The sequence below is a fragment of the Ochlerotatus camptorhynchus genome, unplaced genomic scaffold (genome assembly GCF_037179485.1).
Source record: "Ochlerotatus camptorhynchus isolate MF236.1 unplaced genomic scaffold, CSIRO-AGI_Acam_v1.1 ptg000304l, whole genome shotgun sequence".
Classification (NCBI taxonomy): domain Eukaryota; kingdom Metazoa; phylum Arthropoda; class Insecta; order Diptera; family Culicidae; genus Ochlerotatus; species Ochlerotatus camptorhynchus.
The window spans coordinates 1,009,505-1,036,787 of NW_027040792.1; the positions used below are offsets into that span (position 1 = coordinate 1,009,505).

Sequence of the window (27,283 nt, forward strand, 5' to 3'; positions counted from 1 at the left end):
TCCATGGCAAAACGATATAGTGGTTCTAAGAATTTTGTAAAAATTTGTAGTTTTGTTCCTTATGGCATTTTGCGATAAGGAACAAAACCGTATTTTTTTTTTTGACATTAAAGTGACCATTTCCAAGATTTTTTTTTCGATTTTTTTCAAAAATGACTTTTTTCAAAAATTTATAACTTTTGGACCACTGGGCCGAGTTCAAGGATTAAAATATCAAATGAAAGGTAATATACCAAAATTTGATAACCTCAAGAAAAAATATAACTCAAGCGTAATTGCCTCTCACCCCAAAAGGCCTGGGTTTAATCCCAGTCGGCGCCGCAGGGATTTTCTGAGGCATAAAATCTCTGAAAACGCCTTCCTTCGGAAGGGAAGTTCATGAGTTGATGGGTCGATAGGTAAGGTGTCCAGGTGTGGGAGCTGCCTCTCTGGCGTCAGTAGTATTGGTACTCAGTACGGAAAACAAGAGCGACGGAAAACAAATCAAAGAAAAAAAAAAAGTTTTCCACTTCAAAATCTCAGTTTTGTAATATTATTATATTCTTCTAAGAATTTTTAAATACCTTTCATCAGATATTTTTGATCTTTGAAATCGGTGCAGTGTTTCAAAAGTTATGAATAAAAAAAATCGATTTTTTGAACCACTTTAACATGGAAATGGTCACCCTAACGATAAAAAATACGGGTTTAATAGAGATTGCTGACGTTTATCGCACGCACACTACGTCACGTATACGAATACCGTAAATGTTGTCATCGGGAAAAAAAACTTCACAGCAGAATTTTTTCTGATGAAAAACAATTCACTGGCACAATCACACTTTAGCAATCTCTATATTTTGCGATAAGGAATAAAACAAATTATTTTTTACGAAATTCTGAGAACCATGATATCGTTTTGCTGCACTCAAAAAATTCCACACGTCATCATCATGTGTCTAACACTTAATTTTGCACTTATTGTGAAACACATCCATTTCATGTGTGAATCTTATGCTATGAATCATGCCTGAACACTAAGGATTTGAATTGTGACACTGCTGTGATATCAATAGCTTTGCACATCATAGTTCCATATTCTACAATATTCTACTTTATTGACTTCTACTTTACCGACTCTCGACAAATATAAAAACAAAACTGCCAGAGGCCAGAGCTTTCACATATATTTTTAATGGGTCTGATTTGGGATTCGATCATGGACTGTTGGGGTGTGCTGCTGCTGGAGTCTTCGTTCGATCTCACTGTGCCACGGTTGTTCTCATATATGAGGCGGGTTGATAGGATAAAGTCATAAATTTTGTTTTCGATGTTTACTTTTCTGAGCAAGCAATTCACAGCGCATTGAAATGTAAATCACTTTAAATCCATCTGTTTTGAACAGTAGTGTGATTCAATGTGCAATACACTTGAATAGATAATGAAAGATTTTAAACATTTCAATGTTTGAAACACTTTAAATTAACGTGTACAACACATTGAACCAAGGTGAAGTACGCTTAAAGTAAATGTGATTGTGCATTTAAAAAAATCAAGTGTTTAAACACTTCGATCAAACATGTGGAATTTTTTGAGTGTATGGAAAAGCTGTAGAATAAGATTACGACTAAAACATTGAAGGCGGATAATTTTTCGTCACCCTGTACGTTCCAAGCGTTCGTCACCAGCATGGTTGATTATCGCAACAGATGTCACTAGTAGAAAAAAAATACGGCGATTTATTTTGTACCTATGTATAAAATAAAAAAATGTTGATTTTCACAAAATTTAAACTTTTTCGAAATAAAATATTTGGAGCACTTGCTTCTTTCTTTCCTTTGTTTGGGCGACCATTGATCTTATGTGATATGTACGTGTCCTTTGTTTAGTGCAGTTTGTAGTACCGTAAAACGGGGTATTTTTGATAATGCGGGTAACTTTGATAGTATAATATAAAGATTAAATTTACTAGCTGCGCTTTCTCTAAATTAGAAATATTGGTTCCATATTGTATTGTTTTTATATAGGGGAAATGACGATTCGGCATGACAGACTATTTTCGGCAACCCAAATTGAAACACTATTTTCACTGGATTTTCTTACGAAAACACTTCGCTGAATGCATGCAAACGATTCTTTATGCTTTCAGCTTCAATTTGACTATATTTTTACCACTGATAAAAAGCAATCTAGCAGGGTTTTCTTGAAATGAAACACACGCACTACAAATTGTAGCTGATTTCGAGTTGCCAATAATAGAACAGCAGATTTACATGCAGTTCAAATGGAACGGTTGCCGAAGAAAAACTGGTTGCCGACAATACTCGCTCTCACTAGAGAAGATTGGAGCTTTGTAAAAGCGTTTCAAAACAGTTTTTGACAATTCTTTTGACTGAAATTGTTAGAGCAGCTGGCAGCAAAAGATTGTAAACAAACCAATACTGCATATGTGTGCGTTCCATAGAGAAAAAGGCTATAGAAAGAAGGTCGCTGCTTAGGTTGCCGAGAATACGTAAATTCCCCTAGTATGTGTTACATATTTTACAAACAGATTAAAAAACCATATACTCATTCAAAGTTTCATATTTAAAGAACTGAAAAGTTTAAGTTTCACGATTTTTTTCTACATTCATCGAGCATTATCAAAGTAACCCCAAATCAAAATATTGATGTTCCGTCAAACAACTTAACAAAAAATGCATATGCTTTAATTTCCGTTAAACAAATTACTAACGAATTTACTCCCGGATCCACAGTACTTGTTTTAAAAATAAAAAATTTAAAAAAATATTCATTGCTGTAAAAAATATTTAGAATATGCTTTGTAAAATTATCAATGTTACCCCGTTTTACGGTACCTCATTACTATTAAAAACCAATGAGGTATTCGTTTTTGATACAGTTAAATCGTACACACAAGCCTTATTCAATTGTGAAGTTCCGTATCATTTGAAAAAATCATAGATCTCTCCTAATACACGCCTTCTCACCAATCAAAATAGGTCTTTGGGAAAAACAAACGATGATACTGATATTTGACCATGCAGCAGAACCCTGACTCAAACCTTATCTGTTTTCCAATCTCCAAATTGAGACTCATAACCATCAACAAGAAGAGCCTAGGGTCAGAGTTCAATGTGGTAGATCTTATACCAGTAACGCACCACGAATAGATGTTACTGTGTACATTCTAAGGCCGTACTATAAGTTATGGTCAGAGGCCTTATTGGTCAACTATCAATACCTTACGTGTTAGATGGTTATGCCTTAACTGTAGCACTATTTAAGGTCCACTTCAGAGGCCTAAAGTGTCACTAATAAATAATAATAATAACTTCAGAGGCCTACCGAGCAAAGCTTCAAATGCCTTCTAAATAAACTACAAATAACTTGTGTTTTATCTCTGAAAACCGGCAGGGATGATTCCTCGCGAAACGACGAATTGGGTAGACGAGATCAGCCAGTCTTTTTCAATGGTGGAGCTCTCAATCGCACTCTTTTCGTGTGGCAATTCGGCTCCGGGGTCTGATACGATCAAGTTCAACTTGTCGAAGAACCTCCCAGACGTCGCTAAGAGACGCATGTTGAACTTGTTTGGTCAGTTCCTGGAGCTCAATATTGTTCCGGATGATTGGAGGCGGGTGAGAGTTATAGCCATTAAAAAGCCTGGCAAACGCGCGTCAGATTACAACTCGTACCGACCCATCGCGAAGTTATCGTACATTCGAAAATTGTTGGAGAAAATGATCCTTTTTCGCCTGGAAAAATGGGTTGAGATGAACCACAAACTCTCAGATCTTCAGTTTGGTTTCCGTAGGGGCAAGGGAACAAATAACTGTCTCGCGTTGCTTTCCACAGAAATTCAGCAGGCTTTTGCTAAAAAAGAGCAAATGGGTTCAGTGTTCTTGGATATCAAGGGGGCTTTTGATTCAGTATCGGTTGAAGTCCTTCCAGACAAACTCTACGCATGTGGCCGTTCTCCATCAATTAATAACTTTTGTACAATTTGCTGTCAGAGAAACATATGATCTTTTCTCATAGAAACTCTACAGCTTCACAATTTAGCTACATGGGTCTCCCCCAGGGTCCATGTCCTTTTGTATAATTTCTACGTCAGAGATATTGATAATTGTCTTAGTGACAACTGTACATTGAGACAACTTGCAGATGACAGCGTAGTGTCTGTCACAGGGCCCAAAGTGGTCAACCTGCAAGTACCCTTACAGGATATCATTCTAGGAAGCATAGCCCAGTACAACCGAAGTTTCAACTTTTGGGTAAACCGATAACTCAATCTATGTCCTCCGTACAATTACGGGAAGGTGGTGGGAAGCCCATCCGATAGATCTTCTAACGTTGTACCGGACAACGATTTTATCGGTTTTAGAGTACGGTAGTTTTTGCTTCCAGTCGGCGGCTAAAACGCACATCATCAAACTGGAACGGATCCAGTATCGCGTTAGGATGCATGCACTCGACTCATACGATGAGTCTTGAAGTGTTGGCGGGCATGTTACCACTCTCTGATCGGTTTTCGGAATTGTCCATTGTGAAATTATGAACCGTCTGGTGATTGCAAACTGATTGAACTCGTTTTATCTAATTGTACTACATGTACCTAACACAGGATGTCAGCCCTTCGCAGCATTATCCCTATCGTATTTGCTTCTCCGACTTCGGCAATTCTGTTCATTTTGATTTATCCATGACGCAAGAGATTCGCGGAATCTCAAAGCATCATCGTTCCATGATTGCTCCGTCAATTTTCGCTGCAAAGTTTGGCCAAGTTGATTCCGCAAGATCGTTCTTCACAGATGGAACACTAAAGAGGCGTCTGCTGGTTTTGGTATTTATAACGAATTTTATAGCGCCTCTCGAATGCTTCATACTCCTTGTTTCGTATATGTTGATGAACTGGCAGCAATACATTATACGCTAGAAACTATCGCCTCACTTCCACCTAATCACTACTTTATTTTTACGGATAGGCTCAGTTCTGTCGCGGCTATTCACTCCACGAGGCCGGTAAGGCACTCCTCGTATTTTCTCATGAAAATACGAGAGCTTCTGAGTCCTTTATCTTTAAGATCATTTGCCATCACCTTTGCATGGGTCCGGAAGCGGACTCACTTGCAAAGTTGGGCGCTATGGAAGGCGATGTTTACGAAAATCGAATCAACGAATTTTTCTTCATTTATCGTCAAAAGTCGCTCGCCAGCTGGCAAAATAAATGGGGTGAAGGGTATTTGAGACGATGGCTATATTCGATCATCCCTAAGGTGTCAAAGAGTCCTTGGTTCAAAGGGTTCATTCGTGTAATGTCTCGCCTCATGTCCAATCACTCTTCGTTAAACGCTCACATGTTTCGAGTTTGGCTGGGCGACAGCAATCTCTGTGAATGTGGACAAGGTTAGCAGGACGAAGATCACATTATTTGGTCTTGTGCTTAGCATCGTGGAGTCAGATCTGAGCTATATGATTCCCTTCGGGCTCGAGGTAGACACCTAATGTTCCAGTTCGGGATGTTTTGGCTGGACGCGATTTGGAGTTTATGAAACTCATATATGTTTTCTTGAAGAATATTAACCTTAGCTTGTTAGTTTGATTAAACTTGTGTTTAGTTTGTATTTTGTGTGTGTGTGGATTTTTTAAGTTTTTTTTTTATAATAGTATAATTACCGCAATCTATTTATTTATTTGTCGTCAATCAGTGTAGACCGTTTTACAATTGTTGTCTTAAGTGCTATTTTTACAATTTTGTCTTTGTTTATATTTTTTTATAATATGTCTTAAGAACAAGTTAAAACATTACTTCTAGCTGACGTTATGTGAGGAATTAATATATTGCTTTAATTTGGTTTTTGTCATTGTAAAGTCAATGTTATCGCAGTTCTTATTATATGTATCCATCATTTGGTTCAACGGTCCAAATTTGGCATAATTCGTACGATGACGATTTTAGCAAATATATTTCTGTTTCGTAAATGCCTAGATGGTGTATATACATTTAAGGATGACAATAGTTCTATTGAATCAATGCGGTGTGATACGATATCGTTTACGAAAGAAATCATAGCAAATTCACGACGCTCTTTTAATGTTTGGATATTTATGAGCATACACCGAGCTGTGTAAGATGGCAGAAGAAATACAGTCCAGCCTAACTTGCGGAGTTCATACAATAGAAACTGCTTTTGAACGGACTCTATTCTTTCTTTGTGTGCGATTGAAAAAGGAGACCAAACTATGCTGCAATATTCTAATATCGACCTTACATAAGCAATGTACAATGTTTTTATCGTATACGGATCGTGAGAGTTCTAGCAGAAACGTTTTCTGAAACCAAGCATGTTGTTAGCTCTGTTAATAATTGTGTTATAATGATCGGTGAAAGTAAGTTTTGAGTCCAAAATAACACCTAGATCCCTGACTCTATCACACTTTTCTACGATCTGGTTTCCTAAAGTGATTGTTATATCGGTTAGGATTCGTTTTCTACTAATGGTAATTGAGTTACAATTACCGCAATCTGATGCTATCATAAATTTCAGCAATGTCAGGAACGCTCACGAACCCCCATTTGCAAGAAAACTTATTACTAACTCAAGGTATCTTCCAAATAAGCTTCAAAATTGCATTTTTTTTTATCAAATTTTAAATTCAGTCCTCTATATCCGTAATACGCGCGCGAGGCTGAAACCTTTGTAGACTACTTTTTTTTTAATCTACTACTTTTAAATTAAATATTAAAAATCCATCATCACCATCGTAGTGAACACAATATTTTTTTTCCGTGCTACAATAATTATTGAAAAGTCATTGTGACGTCGTCAGGATACATAATTTGTCAATTCATAAAACAAAATCACTGGATAACTGTTCAAAAGACAGATTTAACGTGTGAAATGCAGTATCTTTTAAACTCTGCAAGTGTTGCTGAACGTTTGATACGTCTAGGCATCGAATTGAAAACATTTATTTCTTTAAAATATAATGAATTTTGTGAAGCACAAGTCATGAAATGTGGGCTCTTATTTCAACTGCATTTCTAGTATTATATCTATGAAAGTCACTTGCCCTTTCAATTCGATCACACAAATATCGTGGCAGCAAACCGTTAACTACTTAAAAAATGAACACCATAGTCAAATACACTGGAGTCGCTTTTTACGCGGGTGATACGTCCCGCGTAAAAAAAAAACCGCGTAAAAAAAACCGCGTAAATTCCGGAATCCGCGTAAAAAAAAACCGCGTAAATTCCGAAATCCGCGTAAAAAAAACCGAGTAAAAAAAGACCGTGTAAGAAAAAACCGCGTAAAAAGCGATATACCGCGTAAATTCTGAAATCCGCGTAAAAAAAAACCAAAATCCGCGTAAAACAAACCGCGTAAATTCCGGAATCCGCGTAAAAAAACCGCGTAAATTCCGAAATCCGCGTAAAAAAAACCAAAATCCGCGTAAAAAAACCGCGTAAATTCCGGAATCCGCGTAAAAAAAACCGCGTAAATTCCGAAATCCGCGTAAAAAAAAACCGCGTAAAAAAAAACCGTGTAAAAAAACCGCGTAAAAAGCGACTCCAGTGTATACAATTCTTTGCTTCACCGACAACCATTGTAAGGCGTCTAGCATCAAAGTGGAGGAAGCGAATCTAGTACATCTCAAATTCAAACGCATCATTTTATTCTGCAAGCGCTGTAATCACGATATTTGTGTCACATTGGTCAACATCAAAATGGAAGGGTAAAATTCTAGATGAGGAGAGATGATTGATTTGTATAGACGTATTTTACTGGCAATAGTTAAATCGATTTTCAATCGACATAGAATTCCATACTTCTTGGCAATTTTCTTGATCAGGGTTGCTTCCACTCACTTGCTATAAAAAAAATATTTTTCGGAATTATGCAATCATTAGATGTTATAATGATAAGTTGTACTTGTAAGTAACAAGAAGAGGGTGTAAAGTATGTGTTTGATTTATAAAACCTATCAATTTCGCTTTCAGAGCGTCACAATCAGCGATCTTGTGATTCGTGAGCGTTCACTCAGAGTGAGCGTTCACGAGTCGTAAAATCGCTGCTTGTGACGCACTGAAAGCAATATTGACAGATTTTATGTGTCAAACATATACTGCATGACTTCTTGTTGTAACTTACAAGTACTAATAAGCATAATACTATTTCATGATTTCATAAATCCGAAAAACATTTTTTTATAGCAATTGTGAAACGGCGTCGTCTTAATTCTTAGCTGCAATGAATAACACAGTATCATCTGCAAAAAGATTAATGTCGCAAAATCGTAAAACGCGTCGCAAGTCATTAATATACATAATACATAACAGGGGCCCAATACACTTCCCTGGGGTACTCCAAGGTCATTCCCCACGGGACTGGAAATAGAATCATTAAAAAAAGTCCTTTGATTTCTGTCAAACAAATAGCTTTCAAACCATTTATATGCAGTACTCGTAATTCAACTTATATCAGTGGATTTCAGTAATCAAGTAATTCCACAGTATTCCGTAATCAGTAATTCAGTAATTCCACAGTACTCCGTAATTATGATGTGATACAAGGGGCTCGGCGGCCTTAGAGCGACCGCTTTTGCTTACTGAGCAGAATACCATGAGTCTAATCTCAGGCCCATCCACATACAAGATTCATGAATCGTTTTTTTTTGAAAATATGACAACATTGTAATAACAGCAACTCGATGATTAATAAGGAGCTCGTTTGCCTTGTGGCAAACGTTTTTGCTTGCTGAGCAGAAAATCGTGGGTTCAATTCCAAGCTCCTGCGCGTTATATGATCGTTAGGACACCAATTAAGCTTATCGTTTACCAAGACGAACCCTGCTGCAAACCCTACCCTATTACCCAATATCCTCCCAGTGATTCCTCATGGAAGTGCACAGGTGTTCTCGGCTTCCATCAAAGCGAGTGTCATGTCAACACATTCCTACCCATTCCTTTCTTGACCTGCGTTCGGGAGCGGGCGGCGCTGGTATTGCCTAGTTTGAGATCACCAGTTTTTACACATTGAGGATGATTGCTAGTCCCAAGATACGTCTATTGGTTCTCTGTGTAATTACAGCTGATCTGGCAATAATAGAGTAGCAACCGTGGGCGGTCAATCATGCTCATGCTTTCATTCGTTGCATTTTACGTCTAATAAAAGGTAACCGGCAGTCCCATATAAACTAATTTCACCATAAAATGGGGAGAAACGGGCGGCACGAAATAAGTGCGGTTCTGGGTCAGTTTTTGAGTGGAAAGCGTGACTTCTTTCTAACCACAGTGTGCCTGGGCTCAATCCCAGCCGAGGTCATTAGGATTTTTCTGAGGCAATAAAAAAATCACTGGGCCCGGAGGGAGGCAAGCGTTCAAAGGAAGTGATTGAATGTTTCTATTGGCTCGCATTTAATTAAATTCGTTGAAAGTAAGTAGCACTTGACGAGAAGATTCTTGGATCAAATCAAGAGGTCTTATGGCCTTCAAACCTTGGACGAACCAATTAAGAAGATCTAGTAAGTTAGCTCCACTAGTCTTGTGGAGGCCTCTTAGGACAAGTAAAGTTAACTTATGAAACGTGAGCACATGTCTTATGAGGTACGATTATGATACTTAGGAGACAAGTACTGAGTTAGACTTCTGGAGTTAAGATGTAAAACGTAAGCTAACTCGTAAGGTGTCCTAGGAAAGAGTTTATCTACATCCTTTAAACGGAGTCAAACGGCATATTTTCATTTCTTTGCTACACCATCAATATATTGTGCTTTGTTTTGGTTTTTAGAATATCGTGAACATATTCCATCTTTGAAAACTTTTGTTCACACGTCAATCCCATACGAAATATTAATCGAACTTCAAGAGGTCTTATGTTTTCATTGAAATTCTATGGATTTTTTATGTCAATTTACTACAATGTTAAATCAAAATACATTTGTACAACAAGCACCTAGTAAAAAAATACAATTTCAACCCCAACAATGGAGGAATGTTAGCTGAGTTCCAAATTTTGCAATTAATCATCATACGATAAGCCCAACGATATCGCTCAAGATTATCACACACTTTCGTCATTGAAATTCTTCACCTCCTAGCTCACCCACCACAGTGAGTGTAAGCTTAAGCCGCTCAAACACCAACCAAAATAAAACAATATCACCCAATAAGGATTTTATCAACTAGACCAGCGCCGCGCGATAAGACGTGCTCGATTGGTACATGTATCGATTTATGGCATTTCTACTTATTGACTAGCGCGCAATCGCAAGTGGATGATATAAACGACCGAAGAAGAAAATCGAACAAACCGAACCAAATCGCGTAGGTGGTGCGTTTAGTGATAAGCGTGATCGACAGCGGACAGTGCAAACTTAATTAGAAAGGAAGTGTGAATCTAGCGACGACAACATGCAACATTTTTCGCTGCTGACAGCCGGCTGGAGCTACATTCCAGCCGGACTGACGTTTGGCTACCTGCTGATGTTACCGATTCCTGTGCACGAGACCTTCGTTCGAATCTACGCGGAGACCATGTACTGGCCGTTCCTGGTGGCCATCATCACGCTGCTCATTTCGGTGGCCTTGACCAACGGGCTGAAGCTGAACTATCGCAAGTGTCAGTTCGTGCACCTGTACGTGATGCTGGCGGCCATGGTGTTCTACCTCGGCGCCGGATTGGTATTCCTACTGGTGAAAGGTATGTTTACGTGAGTAATGATAACCACCTAGTAATTCATCTATTTCATCACACAAACACCTCACAAATCGAATGCGTCAGGTTATCTTATCGGGGACGAGTGCGACCCTTTCCCGCGAATGGCGATGTTGTTTAGGTTATGGATGACTAATATGTTCGGCTTTTGACCTAGAATGAATAGAAACACAACAGCGGAAATCAACGCACCATAATTGGACTGATAACGGTATGGATGGCTGGCAGTCGGTTTAATACAAATCAATGATGATCTTGTTTTTGGGTTCATTGGAACGGGTGTCGTTCAATGGACCGTTCGCTACTTAAGCCTGGTACGCAGCTGAAAAGTAATGACGTTTTTACGTGCTACGGAATAGGACACGGAATGCTAAAGAAATTTCTTTTAATTAGCATTTCTTGACCCAGTACGCAGTTCAAAAGAAATCGGTAAAGAAAAGATCGATTACATTAGTATCGTGATCGATATGAAGATGGCGCATTCTGAATGCAATTTCATTTTCCTTGCGGAATAATGGTCTGACCAATTATTCCGTTAGGTAATTTTAACGTTTGTTGTAAAAATGATGTTTTGGATGCATTTTAACAACATAAAAATTGATAATTGTTGATTTTAAAACTAGACGACACCTACCTATGATCTCAAAATTTAGCAAAAGACACCTCCCTATAGCTGTCAAATTTACTTTTGGGAATATTCCTCAAAAATTACTTTTCCGTTTTCTTTTCAGCTGCGTACCAGGCTTTACATTAAAAGCAGTTGCGTTAAAGCTTTTACAGATTAGTTAATGATTTCAAAGACGTTCGAATGATCCATTTCGCCTCACTCATCGCAATCGAGCCCAAAAGAGGTCCTGGTCATCCTTTCATAATATGAGGCCGTAATTTGTTGCAATCAGACATATCATTGGTCATTTAAACTTTGTATGGGGATTCCTATGGGCAAAACCCTCCTTCATACACTAAATACTAGGGGGCATCAATTAAGTACGTCCCGCAAATTTTGAGCAAAATTGGAAAAATAAATGCATTTTCATATACTTGGTTTATTCTTGGTTTAATATCACTTTAAAACTAATATTTTTAGTAAGGTACTGGAAAATCAATAACATCTGCATAGCATACCCAACTAACATTTTCAGCTTTGTAAGCCAACTTTTCCAGCGTTGTGCTGTAAAGTAGCTGAAAAGAAGCTGCTGATACAGCTACAAGCAAAAGCTAGCAAAATAGTTTTGGAGAGCGTTTACTCAACTTTCTCACAACCATTATTCAATTTGTCAGTCGCACTGAATAACATCAGCCAATAAACGCTAATGTCACTTCTATACACACACTAATCAACTTTCAACTTGTAGCTGCAAAACAAAGCTAACAAAGTGAATATATTACTCATTTGATGGCTTTTGAACAATCAACCACTCTTGCTGAATAACATAAACATCAAAAGTGCTTTTTCAACAACTAAACAACCTGTACTCAGCTTATAAACTGTGTTAGAGCAACTTCGGAAGCATTTTCACAGTCAACTAGGTTTATTTTTAGACGTGTGCAGTTTTACAGCTTTTACTCTGCTCTTTTATAACTAGTCGAGAAAAGTCATTCGTGTGCACTATTATAAAGCCTCTACTCAGCGATTTTGTTGTAGAAGGGAATGTTGATTTGTTTACATAAGTTCAAAATGTTGGCGTAGCACAGTTGGTAGTGTCAAGGTTTGCCAATGAGGTCGTCTCGAGTTCGATTCCAGGTTCCGGTGCAGGGTAAATAATTTGGTGATGATTTGTAGCTAATTTCGATTAAATTGATACACAGCAAAATAAACTCAATAAATTCCTTCATAAAAAACAGTATTTAACCCAGCTTCAAAAGAAAGCTGTGTAGTGATTATTGGATAACCGGGAAAAGGTTGAATAAGCGCCATTCAAGTTCACACACAACTAAACAGCAGGATAACAGCTGTATAGAAGCGTTAATGGATATGCAATAAGAGCTTCTCCCGACCGTTCCAACAGCCATAAGTAGCTGAGTAAGTTCGCCAGATTTGCTTGTATAGAGGTTGAGTAAAGGTTTCCTCATATCGTATAACCTTTGAATGCAGCTTGGGGCTGTATAAATGAAATGAGTAAAGCGTTTACATTGTGAAAATTGTTAGTTGGGTAGCCAACTGATGGAAACCAACCAATTAGCTTGAGACCGAAGAGAGTTCCAGAGCTGAGCCCTGAGGTCTTAGAGTTAGCTCTATGGAATTACTAAGCAGGAATGTTTTACACTCTGAAATGCTGTGTTTCATCTAAATTGATTGTTCATTGCCGTTATAAAACCATCATAAATTAGAGTGAATGCCTAATGGCCACTGAATTGTTACTTGGGTACTGCCGAAGGCTTTGGCTGGTTTTAAGATTGTTCCTTACGATCTTTATTGTCCGTCGGTTAAGAACTCTTTGAAGGATCGAGTTTGTGCCAATTTCGATCCACTTCGATTTACTTCTGCGTACTACAGAACACTATTTAATTTTCTTTTAAACCGGCAATTGGAGACAATTTAAGGAGACAAATTTACGAACCAGATTTAGGAAAACCTTGAATACACGAAAAGACTTGCGCCATTCACTGGTGGATCAATCTGATTTATTATATTGAGCATTAATATCAATACAGACTCAATGATTTGCATCATTTTTAATAAACATTTAAAACATATCGATTGCTCTAATCCTTGATCCCAGGATTCTGCAAATGCTCTTCGATTGCTATGATCGCATGACTTGATGCTTCAGCATCTTTGTAGTTGTCAAACGGCACTTCTTTCAAATCAATATCGATTTCATCGAGCCACTCGAAATCACCAGTTTTATCTGCAAGCACCAGCAGTTCCTTTTGACGTCTTGCGGCAATTCGTGTCGGACGAACTTTTTTTTTATAGTTGTTGTCATTTTGTGTACCTTCTTGTGAACCATCAACATGACCAGAGATGCAAAATATAGACCGCAGTGGCACAAACTCTATCCTTCAAAGAGTTCTTAATCGACCGACAATAAAGATCGTAAGGAACAATCTTAAAACCAGTCAAAGCCTTCGGCAGTACCAATTCAGTGGCCATTTGGCATTCACTCTGATTTATGATGGTTTTATAACGGAAATAAACAATCAATTTAGATGAAATACAGTATTTCAAAGTGTGAAACATTCCTGCTTAGTAATGCAGCTTTTTGATGTTTTAAAAACCTTTTATAGTCTGGCGAGAAAGTCAGAAGCGGTCTTATTAATTTAAAACAGTCTTCAATCCCTCCATAAAACTGTTCTGAAATGCAAATATAAACTTCATTAGCAATTGTTTATTAATGTCTTGATAAAATACTCTTTAAACGTGTTGTATCATTATAAAAGCAACCATAAAACCAGTTGGTTTTAAATGAGAGTAAACAGCATTATATTGTTCCTTTTTAGATTTTTTAAATTTTTTCATAAAATCCCCAATTACTATGTTTACACATTGTACTTAGAATATGGATCCTCATAGTGAATAAAAGCCAAATTTATGACAAGGGAAGCTCGTAGGATAGACGAAGTCAATTTCAGCAAAATACACTGCTTTAGAAAAACCACCAGGCTGAAGCGGTACCATCAATGACTGAGCATCTGGCGGAGAAGAGCGAAGTGAGTGTGGTCCTGGAGTTCATAAAACATTCTTGAAACAGTGTAAATACAGACCAGCCTTCTCCAGGTCTTGCGAATAGATGACGATCGGAATAACTTGCATCAGTACCGAACGCAAACGGTCAGCTCAGTGTTCACTCGGCTGTCGACAAAAGAAGGCCACTCTCGATGTGTGCCACGAATAGAGCTAATAAACTATAGAGGAAGAATATCGCTGCCGTCGCTGTCGAAATATCTTTTCCTTACATCTAATAGGGACACAACTGTCAAAGTGAGAAAAAACTATACAGTTTGACAGTTCTGTACCCAGTATTATTCAACATCGGAACAAAGGGAACACCAGCGCTATTCTTCCTCTATAGTATATTAGCTCTATTGTGCCACGCGATCATCTGTTTTCTCGGCAGCAACCATTGTGTGGTCCTCCTCATTGTTCTTCATCAGCAGTTCTTTCGGTCGATGCGTCGTCGACTTTGGAAAGCAACCGTTTCGTGATGAGTGTGTGAGTATTGTCCACGTTTTGCGTCCATTGCGGCAATTGAGGTGCTCTGCCCTCCGTTGGCGATACTGCCATACAATGAAACCACTGGGAGTGGCTCCAGTTTTGATGGATGCAGCTTTTTGGATAGCGGAAGATAAAGTATTTATTGTGTTGTACCTTTTGACTATAGTTTTAAGATGTATTGTATAGTGACCAAGAATCCTCGAATCTGTAAAGTTAATTCGTTTGAGCCTTATCAAATAAATCAATAAACAACAGCAAACTGTCAGCTACTGGAGACTAACTGCTTTTGGATCCACAGCAGCGATTTTATTCTGTGAAAGGGTCAACTCTTCAAAAATTTCATTCAAGCGTACATTCCTGCATCGGAAATCATCCGGAAGAAGGGGATATGTTTCGATAACGATTGAGCTTCCAGTTGTTCGAAATGCGAAATGCCGTAAAACAGTATTGTATTTTTTCAGATGTTGTTTTCGTTTTTGCTACACTCAGGCATGGAAAATCATTTGCATTCATTTCATACATTCATTTACATTCATTTACCTCTAACTGTTGTCATCAACGGCATTTCGCAAAATGATGTATAGCGCTTTTGAAGGTTTTATTATTAGCTACAACTTTTGGTCATAACTCAAATCTGTATCTCTTATGCATCACGAACTAGAGCGGGCAGAACTTGTTACTGTTTTTCAGTGAATGTAAAATACATTCACTGAAAAACAGTAGTGGCTTCTGTTCGCTCTTGTTCGTCATGCATCAGAGATATGGATTTGACTTGTTAACAGAAGTTGTAGCTAATAACAGTACCTACAAAAGCTATATACATCATTTTGTGGAATGCTGTTGATGACAAAAGTTAGAGGCAAATGAATGTAAATGAATGTATGAAATGAATGCAAATGATTTTCCATGCCTGGCTACACTACACCGGTGTAGTGTAAGCAGCAATAAGCGCGAGTCATTGACAGCTCATCGTCATTTGTTTGTAAACAAAGGTGCAACCGATAGCTACACCTTGAATTTTTTCGGTGTTCGTCGGTGTAGCACCGGTGTAGCTAAAGGCTGACTAAAAGTAAATTGGTACGCCCCTCGCGCGCCGCTAGCACGCCTCTACACGGAAAGACGAAACAACTCAAAATTAAGTCTTTTGCACACATCTTGACACCTAAGTGAAACCAGTCAAAATTGAGTTATCCGCGAAGTATCCAATTTCAAGTATTTTGCGAAGACACTCTTTTGAGTAAAATGTAACTGTTTCAATAATACTGCTTATTGGGCAAAAATTACTTAAAACGGGGTGTTTATTTCAGCAAATTTTGTTGTTAAAAAATCAGGCATAACATTTGATAACGGCACAAAAGCATTTGTAAACAAACTTTCTAAGGCCCTTTACATCCGAACCAAAGTATGCCCACGCAAACCAATACCCTTTTCGTAAAGGTGATAGTTACACCTATCCGATGATGTTGTTGGTTAGCGTGGGCGTACTTTGGTTCGCGTATAAAGGGCATTAGAAAGTTTGTTTACAAATTCTTTTGTGCCGTTATCAAATGTTATGCCTGAAATGATTCATTAATTGCGTTTTATTATATTTTCAATGTTTGTGTAAAGCATTTATAAGCAAACATAAAACTTTTATTTATACTTATGAAAAATCAAACAGATTTAAACAAATAAAAAAAAAATCGTTCTCGCTGACCAACATCGACATTGATAGTGGGGTGATGGTGAGAAAGACACGTCCTGAAGTGGGATCCTAAAGTTTAGATCCTATCTCCTGATTCATCTTTTCCAGGATGTTGAAATCGCGATTGCACCAGTTCACTGTTTAGGATCATGAAATGAATTTTACGTTAGTTATTTGCATAGAAAATTCAATAAAGGTAACAAACCTGCCTAGCTGCCCAATGTAGGTATTGAGTGAAAGGAATTGAATCCCAGATCTCCACGGTGCTGCCTCAAGTGGAACTGTGACGTGGTATATTTCCATCAATCGCCGGAACAATTAAATAAACTATTAAACTTTTGCTTGCCAGATGACAAAGCGAAACCGATATAAACATGGCGCATGATGAGATTTTTCATCCAAAACGAAGTGCTATCGCAACACTCGATTTTGGATACTTTCGAAGCACGGGGAACGAAACAATTTAAAATCGAGATAAAGAATCCTCAAAAATAAAAGCTCTCTCAAGACTGCTGCTTGTGTACAATTAATATACAGTGAGACGTTATCGTAATACTTCACGCTTAAGTTAAAAGTACTCATCAATGAGAACAAAATTGTACCCAAAACAGTAGTGTTGCGGGAGTACTTATTTTTAAGTACTTTCGATCTCGATTTTGAGTTGTTTCGTCTTTCCGTGTATTGTTGGTAATCGAAAATAAATGCACACTGTCAAAGGACAGTGGTTTGTTTGCACTTCTATAGCGAACAACTGGTGCAAGTTTGATCAAAGTAGTCGATCGCGTTCAGGAATAAATAACGTCAAATGGAACTCGAAAGGAGAAAAAATATTGCGCACAAACACTCGATTTTAAGCAGCTTCCTGGTCAAAAGTTTTAAATCGCGACTGGACGTAGGGATGTGCGGGAAGATTCAAGTTCACGAAGAAGGCCATGATTTGGCAAGCGATTGTCAGTTGTAGCCTGTAAAAGGAATGATTCGTCACATCCTCGACGATGAGTTTACATCGTTTTACATCGAGTTTACATCGAAGAATGCCTGAAAAAGCATGTATTGCCGTTCATCCGCAAGCATAGCGGCAAAGTCATATTTTCGCCCGATTTGGCCAGCTGCCACTACTCCAAAGTGGTTCTGGAGTGGTATGCTGCCAACAAGATCGATGTTGTCCCCAAGCTAATGAATCCTCCAGATTGCCCGGAATTTCTTCCAATCGAAAAATTCTGGGCAATTTGAAAGCAGCGTCTTCGACGAAGCGGCGGGGCAGTCAAGGACATCCAGCAAATGCGGCCAAAATACAATAAATGCGCTAATTCCGTGTCCGTGTCCACTGTGCGGGCGCTGATGGGCTTCATCAAGAGGAAGGTTCGAGATTTTGTTTGAACTGGAGAAATGTAACCATCTAACGCTGTAACTTTGAAGTTTCAATAAAAGTATCATGCATTACAGGTCTTTTTAGGCGTACCAATTTACTTTTAGTCAGCCTTTACACCGCAAAAACGAAAACGACATGAGTGAAGGCTGGCGTACAATGCATAAGTTTCCGAGTTTTTTGACAGATAATGCATGGGCCAACTGGCAAAAAACCCGAAAACTTATCCTGGGGGACGTTTGGCGGGTTCGCCGACTTGGGTATCATATCGATATTCAGCCGCTCCATCTCCTCCAACGATCTCTTCGAGTAGTGGGCCGACGCCAGATCCGGCCAGAACACCTCGTCTTCGCCCTTATGGTATTTCTTGATGAACGACGCAACTTCCGGCAGGCATTTCGTACTATAAATTTCCCCGTTCTCGGCCAGTCCGGAGCGAAAGAAGAGCGGCTTTGACATCGCCTTCTCACTGATTGTCAGCCACAGCAGCACCTTCTTGGGGAACTTGGTGTGTGAAATGAACTTCACCTCGGAGCTCACTTCCTTCGTGGGGGAAGCAAAATACGAAGTACCCTGCCAGTCGTTGCCATCCAGGCTGAGATAGGTCTCGTCGTCCATCACCACCGCCACGTCGCGATTCGCACAGAAAAACGAGTTGACCATCTTATTCAGCCGCTGCCGCTGCGTCATTGCCTGCAGCTCCGAAACCAGTGGACGTGACTTCCGCTTCCTGACATGTAAAGGGTGATACGGTCAAAATTTGGTCAATATCAACTTGACGTATTTCTTTCAATTTTGCATTTAAAAAACCTGAACACCCCTCATTTTGAAGGTGTGTGTGTGTAGAATGTTGCTCCTATTTTGATTTTGGAATTCATTCTTCAGCTGTCAAAATGCCGTCCAAGCAAGAAGAGCAGCGTATCCAAATTTTGCTCGCGCATCGCGAAAATCCGAGCTACTCGCACGCAAAGTTGGCAAAATCGCTAAAAGTTGCCAAATCAACCGTTACAAATGCAATTAAAGTGTTTGGGGAACGTTTGTCGACAGCCAGGAAGTCTGGATCGGGGGGAAATCGAAAACCGGAAGCCGCTGAGACGACAAAGAGAGTTGCCGGTAGTTTCAAGCGAAACCCTAACCTCTCTCTCCGAGATGCCGCAAATAAGCTGGGTGTATCGTCTACAACCGTGCATCGAGCCAAAAAACGAGCCGGACTATCGACTTACAAGAAGGTAGTTACTCCAAATCGCGATGATAAACAAAATACGACGGCCAAAGCGCGATCCCGGAGGCTGTACACGACGATGCTGACGAAGTTTGACTGCGTGGTAATGGACGACGAAACCTACGTCAAAGCCGACTACAAGCAGCTTCCGGGACAGGAGTTTTATACGGCAAAAGGAAGGGGAAAGGTAGCAGATGTTTTCAAGCACATGAAACTGTCAAAGTTCGCAAAGAAATATCTGGTTTGGCAAGCCATCTGTACCTGTGGCTTGAAAAGCAGCATTTTCATAGCTTCCGGGACTGTCAACCAAGAAATTTACGTGAAAGAGTGTTTGAATAAACGTCTGCTGCCTTTCTTGAAGAAACACGGTTGTTCCGTACTGTTTTGGCCGGATTTGGCATCTTGCCATTACGGTAAAAAGAACATGGAGTGGTACGCCGCCAACAACGTGCAGGTGGTTCCCAAGGACAAGAACCCTCCCAACACGCCAGAGCTCCGCCCAATTGAGAAATACTGGGCTATTGTCAAGCGGAACCTAAAGAAGACCAAAAAAACTGCTAAGGGCGAGCAGCAGTTCAAGGCAAACTGGCTTTCTGCGGCGAAGAAGGTGGACAAGGTGGCTGTACAAAATCTGATGGCAGGGGTCAAGCGTAAGGCCCGGCAATTCGGATTTGGAAAAGCGGAAGCCTAACTGAATATTTTTCCTGAATTTTATACTAATTGAACTTGAAAAAGAAATTTAATTTGATTTTTTAAATAAACGATTTCACCGATTTACACGCGTTTTCCCTTGACCAAATTTTGACCGTATCACCCTTTATGTTCATGTTCGCCAGGTACTTTTTCACTATTTGGCCGGTTGCACCGACCTCCCGGCCAAGCGCATGCAGCAATGTAGCCACTTTTCCCTCGGTCTTCCTCTTCAACTTCCTGTGGAGCTTCTTGTCCCTCAGGGTCGTCGGCCGTCCGGAACCGGGCTTTCTTTCAATGTTCTGATTGTTGTCTAATAGTGCCAAGATGTTGTAGATGCCGGAACGGGCGTATCCGGCGTCCACAAAATGCCGCACGATGTCCGTTTTCGACGCGGTGGGGTGCCGTTCTTTGAACGCGCACACTTCTGAACGGAGTTGCTTCACTGTTTTTGCCATCACGGTTAGAGTTCGACTGATAGAGCTGTCAAATTTTGTCTGCTGACTCATGGGCTACCATGATTGATGCTGCATGGGCAGTTTCGTCAGTGCGGGTGAAGGTAAACCCATGAAAAATCAACAATTTTGTCCTTTTTTTAAATGCAAACGTTAGCTTTGTAATTTTTAAAAATATTTGCTTTTGGACATTGATGTAAATATAAAACAATAATCTCAAAAGACTTTTCAATTGTGTTTTATTGGTATTCGAAAAGTCACGGAGCACCCGATTTTACTTTTCATACCCAAACTTAATTATAATCATTTAAATCTCAAAAGTTAAATTCCAACCACCATCTCCATACTCCTCACGCGGTGGTGGTCCTGAAAAGGACCGTTTTGTCGTGAAGATTGAGTAATGCTGAGCTACTATTAGGGTGTTCAACACTGATGAAGCTGGCGAGCTGTATGTTGTTTGGAACGAGGGTGACGCACTTAGTATAGATGGCCCATAGCGGCTCACGACGCGCAACTGAATCCGATCAGTAGCGGTGCGGCTTCTTCCTCTTTGTTCGGTGAATCGAGGGCTCTTGTAGGCAGCTTTGATAGTTAGCTGCATGCAGGCAGCCTTTCATTATGTACTGGAAAACGCCACGCGCCGAAAGCACTGCTGCTGCTAATGACGACCGGACACCACCACTCACCACGCGCGGTGATTGAATAAACACCGTTTGGCAAGACCGGAGTGAAATCAATTTTTAAATCTGTGTTAGGGAAAGCGCTTTTTGCAGGCAATCGGTGATAATTTTAATTATGATAGCAACAGTTGCACATTCGTGCAATTTTCAATAGTGACCTGTTGAAATTGATAGTGTTCATTTTAACAGATTTGTAGATGACTTTTCAATCGATTGGCTTGTTTAGAATTAAAATCCATCCACTATGAACAGACTTATAACTGTTCAAAATCTTTCAAAATTTTGTTACATGTTCTATTTTGGGTTTTCACAAAGTGTACCCCCATAAAGAAATCACAGACGAAGCCCTACGTCAAAAACGCTGTTAAGTTGAACACTTTGACACCTGATTTCGCGGTTGAAAATAATAAACTAATCGATTTTACACGGCTACGCTCGCTAGTGAGATCTTGCGTCGAGAAGTCAGTGGTGGCGGGGGGGGGGGGGGGCACCCCTCACCATCCCTCTCCACAGGGGGAGTTTGGTAAAGAGAGATGATAAAACCGATTTGTACCTTCCTTAAAAGTTGTCCTAGCTCGCTATCTACTTTCTATATGCAATTTTCAGACTGACGGAACTATCAAATCTATACTTTCATCTCCTCCTCATCTATCGTATAAAAATTACCACTTCAGTCTGTTATTCGAAATAGCATCTTCAACTATGTAAATCGTTGACTTCTGCGTGAATAATATAGTAATACCAACAATCAATACGAAACTAACGATTTTAAATTGGCTCACTACTTGACTAGTCTATTGGTCCCAAGCAAACGATTAACGTACCCCATTCTAGTCGAAATTCTAGTACTACGCAATGTTTGTTTTGATTCGCTATGAAAGTTTGACAGATAAAATGAGGGGTTATTGGTTTTTCCTATGTTTCGAGGGGTGAATCGATTAGCTTGGGACCGAAGAGAGTACCAGAGCTGAGCCAATAAGTTGAGCACGTTATTTCGGGACCTTCTAGTCTTAGAGTTACCTCTATGGTAATACTAAACATATAGTCAAAGTAGTCAATTGATATTTTTATTATTGTCTATGTTACATAGTTTCCTCGATAGTTTCTCATCATGAGGTTGACAAGCCTGGTCTAGAACATATTTACCTTTTACGAGAAATCAATGTATAAAAAGTACAGATGAGCGGGGTGCAAACTAAATTGTGTTCAGATTAAGAACGGTCAGATTAGCGGGGGTAGACGGTATATACATAAAACTAATGATTTACGCACAAACAATTTATTCCACCTAAATTCGGCTTCTAGACCATTGTGCAATGGATTTCTGAGGATTTTTAAATGCAGTGAATTTAAAAGAGGATTATGGAGAGAAAGTTAAGCGACCTTGATTATTTTACCACAGACAAACAGACGTAACCCTTTGAATAAAATTATCAGCAAAACATAGTACCACTAAACATAGGGCTCCAGTAACGACATCTCGCAGGCTTCTTGCGAAAAACAAGCTTGCTCACTGATTCGCAAACAATCTTGCATGCAAGAAAAACCGAATATATAGAAACGTCAAAGTGATCCGACGCCATCGCTGCGGCGAGTAGTTCGCGGAAACGATAACATTCAAACCAATCGTTCAATGCGCAAACGATGATCTACAATGAAGAGTTACTTCTGTTTGTCTGTGATTTTACCTTCAGATAAAGTAAAACGTTCCAAAACTGCTAGAGATCAAAACTTTGACCAACATCCGTGAAAATAGATTTGTATAGCATTGGTATGGACATTCATAACTCGACTCCTGATATCGCTTCTTCCCAATAATCACCATAAACAATTTTGTTTCAAGTACACCAGCTCCCATATCAGCTTGTAACGTATTGCAAACAAAATCGCTAATCACTGTAATAAAACCTGTTTACGGTAAACATCGGTTCTCCTGAGCTTCCCGGCTTGTTTCTTCCCCTGTCAACAAGTACCTGTCCATCATATTTTGTCTATCAAATAAATCCAATGTGTCAAATAATCGATTTACTGTTGCAAAGCATTACTGATTCTTCTTTTTTGTCTTTCTCTGTGTTTCAGACGTCATCCCAGCCATCTATCTGGCAGCGTGTGGTCTTGGCCTAACGCTAATTCCCGGCCTTAGTTACAGTCACATTCGTGCTCCCGGCCGGTGGCGTTCGACTTACATGGGATGCTGCTACTTTTGGTTCCTGGCGGGGATTGCGGCCACTGCGACCCTATTTCTCAACGATTATTTCATCTGGTTTCCAGGTGAAACTACAGTTGACGAAACGGTTCATACCAACTTTTCGATTTGCATGCTGGTCGGAGCGAGTTTCGTGATCCTGTTGGTTGGCGTCAATGAAATGCTGCAACGGGAAGGGATTGTGGATTACAAGAAACCGTTGGATTTCGACACGGATATTGCCCACGAAAGTGGAAAGCTGATTGGAGGAAGGGGAGAGAGGAGGAATTTGTTTAACAACTTCGCAACGACAGGACCAACAACGTTGGGCAATGGAGCTGTGCCGAAGCAATGGAATTCTTCGACCGAGCAGATCATTATGGGTGGAGTCGGTGGTAGCAAGAATTACCACAAATTGTGGATTTTCTATATGATCTTTACGAAGCTGCAAGGGTTCATAGCGTTCTATTGGATCTTCGTGCAGCTCTCGGTAGGTTACATGGTGCTTTTGTTCGGCGTAAATTACGGATATTCAGTGTTTTGGTTTATGACTGCTGGATCGTTGTTTGGAATATTGGCAATGCTGGTATTGAGCCCTAAGATTGTGTTTGTGATCTCATCCGTGCTGCATACGATCGGATTGATCTTGGCTGTATCCTTTTACTCCACCGGTGCAGGGAATATCAATATGGGTGTATCGTTAATCATATTCTACACATTCATCGGATCATCTTTGGTCATACCTGCGATCAACATACTGGAGTTATCGTCGTTGAACTTTAATGAGTCATTCCTAGCGATCGGTTCCATTTTTGAACTGCTAGCGATCGCTTTGATGCAATATTTCACCGTTACGGATCCCGCATTGATTGGAAATGAGGATAACCATGAGGATGTAATTGCGGCTCACTTCATCGGGATGATCGTACTTGGTGTGATTCTACAGGTGATCGTTCTTTGGCACATGCCAAATACCTACAAGAAATCACTGGCCGAGATCAACTCGGACCTCAGTAGAATGACGTCGTACTTCGCCTTCAGCAGGATGATGGTTCCGGTCACCCATCACGCGGGCACTACTCGGACGTTTGTCGAAAGTGTGACCTCCGATCAACCGGAGATCGAGGAGAAGCAATTGAGTACCCGGAACGGCCACTTGGCTACTCGGTACAACGATCAAAGTGACGAAAGCACCGATAGAAGAAGTCCCTACAACGATTTTTCCGAAACCAGATACAACCGGCGAACTATGGTTGAACGGGATCTGTCTCCCGTCCCGGACCAAGAGGATCCTTATCTTCAGGAGCAACTTCAGCGTCAGCATGAGCGCAACTACATTCTTTCACGCCAGCAGCACTACCAACACCAAGCTCGTGGGTCACCGGACTCCCAGCAATACAACTACCAACCGGAGAGGCAGTCCGACTTGCGCCAATCTCGGTACATTCCGGAGCTAGAAGATTCTCCTCAAGATCGACCACGAAGCAATGATAGTCAACAGACTCGCTACAATCCTCCTCTGCTCTCCCGTCACCAGTATTACGAAGAGTACAACCAAGGAAGCCGGCAGATTCACCAGCAGCTGCAGCAGCAGCTGCAGCAGAAGCAACCCCCTGTCCCTCTACCGAAACCAGTACCCTCTCGACAACCTTCCAGCTCTCCATCCGATCTACAATCCCAACTATCCAGCGTGCTTCGGCGTTCGGCGAACCCATCGGCCACTGTCAAATCCGAACCCGGTTACGTTTCCCGACCTCGACTTCAAGCGCTGCAAAGTGACGCACCGGCACCGCCTCCACTACCGCCGGCCGATTACCTTACCAAGTCTCTACCCCGTATCAAACCGGACCGGCAGCAGTCCCGGGACAGTATCCATCCGGTACTGATTCCGAAACCGTCCAAACTGGAAGACGACATCGTTCCGGGAGTGGAATACTCGCACAATCTACGGCCGTCCGAGTTCCTGCGGCAGACGCGGCAGTCAGCGCTGTACCGTGTGTCGGCGCAGCCTTCGACTTAGTAGCAGTATTCGGAGACTAGGGTAAGGTAGTTTTAATGGAAAATAAAGCGGTTGAAGTACTTAGGTAACAATTAAGGTTAGGTTAGTTTGTTTACGTTTTTTAATCATCCGAAAGCCAACAGATTATAAAGTACTCCGGATCATCAAGTCATTGTAGGTAAAGGATGAGACATAATCAAATATTTAATGTAAAATTAAGTGCTGCGAGACTGAAAAGTTCGATACTGGACGAAAACTGATTGAACTGAATTTCGCGTCTATTATGATTCAATTGGATGTCAAAATTGACGTTCGTATACGTCAGTCTCAGAGCACCAGAGCAGCAAGTAAATGAATTTGTCTAAGTGTCAAGTCACTTTGGTGTCTTAGGTTATTATCTTGATTTTAAGGCCATTTTTGGTCTGATTGGCTTCCCGCAGAAAGCTCTACAAGACATCCCGGTGATTTTTTTTGGAACCACACTGAAAGCTAGCAACTTTCAGAAGGAAGTTTTTGAAAATCCTGCAGAACGCTTCAAAAACCTCTCTAGGTAAGTTCTGGTGACAATCAGATGGATATTCTAAAAAAAATTTGACGAAAATTTAAGGATCATCCTGGAGAAAGTTTTTACAACTTCTAAAAATCTTTGAAGACGTTATTTTAGCTACTTTTCAGAGATGCGAGAAACCTCCTAAAATAGATGATTCTAGATGTTCCTGGAGGAAGTTGGAGAACTTCCTGGAGGAAGTTGGAGAACTTCGTGGAGGAAGTTGGGGAACTTCCTGGAGGAAGTTGAGGAACTTCCTGGAGGAAGTTGAGGAACTTCCTGGAGGAAGTTGAGGAACTTCCTGGAGGAAGTTGAGGAACTTCCTGGAGGAAGTTGAGGAACTTCCTGGAGGAAGTTGAGGAACTTCCTGGAGGAAGTTGAGGAACTTCCTGGAGGAAGTTGAGGAACTTCCTGGAGGAAGTTGAGGAACTTCCTGGAGGAAGTTGAGGAACTTCCTGGAGGAAGTTGAGGAACTTCCTGGAGGAAGTTGAGGAACTTCCTGGAGGAAGTTGAGGAACTTCCTGGAGGAAGTTGAGGAACTTCCTGGAGGAAGTTGAGGAACTTCCTGGAGGAAGTTGAGGAACTTCCTGGAGGAAGTTGAGGAACTTCCTGGAGGAAGTTGAGGAACTTCCTGGAGGAAGTTGAGGAACTTCCTGGAGGAAGTTGAGGAACTTCCTGGAGGAAGTTGAGGAACTTCCTGGAGGAAGTTGAGGAACTTCCTGGAGGAAGTTGAGGAACTTCCTGGAGGAAGTTGAGGAACTTCCTGGAGGTAGTTGTGGAACTTCCTGAAGGAAGTTGGGGAACTTCCTGATGGAAGTTGGGGAATTTCCTGAAGGAAGTTGGGGAACTTCCTGGAGGAAGTTGGGGAACTTCCTGGAGGAAGTTGAGGAACTTCCTGGAGGAAGTTGAGGAACTTCCTGGAGGAAGTTGAGGAACTTCCTGGAGGAAGTGGAGGAACTTCCTGGAGGAAGTTGAGGAACTTCCTGGAGGAAGTTGAGGAACTTCCTGGAGGAAGTTGAGGAACTTCCTGGAGGAAGTTGAGGAACTTCCTGAAGGTAGTTGTGGAACTTCCTGAAGGAAGTTGGGGAACTTCCTGATGGAAGTTGGGGAATTTCCTGAAGGAAGTTGGGGAACTTCCTGAAGAAAGTTAGGGAAATTCCTGAAGGAAGTTGAGGAACTTCCTCAAGGTAGTTGTGGAACTTCCTGAAGGTAGTTGTGGAACTTCCTGAAGGAGGTAGGGCAACTTCCTGAAGGAAGTGGGGCAGGTGGTTTTTGAGTAAGTAAAGAGGTGGTTTTTGACAGGTGAACGAACAGCTTATCTGACTAAGTGCCTATGCAAATTCAGATTTTTGCAATAATCTGATACGTTTCGCAGACTTCTACCACAGCTTCCTCAAATTCCTTAGTTTGTGAAACTACTAAGGACAATTTATTGACTTCTCCGTCTATGACCGGAGTATGATAATTCTTGCCTCACAATACCTTAGTGCACCGAGTACCAGACAGTACTTTTAATAAGGGCATTATATTTTTAATTAAATAATACATCCACTTGGCAACATAAAAATAATGTTAGATTAGACTATACTATTG

The 27,283-nt window shown here is 40.5% G+C and overlaps 1 protein-coding gene across 5 annotated transcripts in view; it reads left to right on the plus strand.

Annotated features, from left to right (window-relative positions):
• LOC135707155 (uncharacterized) overlaps positions 1 to 25,237 on the plus strand; it is a 34,402-nt gene extending 9,165 nt beyond the window's left edge. For 2 of the 5 annotated variants that reach the window (XM_065228892.1, XM_065228895.1), the window contains exons 2-3: positions 10,172 to 10,685; positions 23,039 to 25,237. In XM_065228892.1, coding sequence (XP_065084964.1) covers positions 10,397 to 10,685; positions 23,039 to 25,164 — 2,415 coding nt within the window. In that variant the 5' untranslated portion in view covers positions 10,172 to 10,396 and the 3' untranslated portion in view covers positions 25,165 to 25,237. Of the gene's footprint in view, positions 1 to 10,156; positions 10,686 to 23,038 lie in introns of all 5 variants that reach the window. The other 3 variants (XM_065228894.1, XM_065228893.1, XM_065228896.1) reach the window with 2 other exon arrangements.
• Positions 25,238 to 27,283: the final 2,046 nt, after the last annotated feature.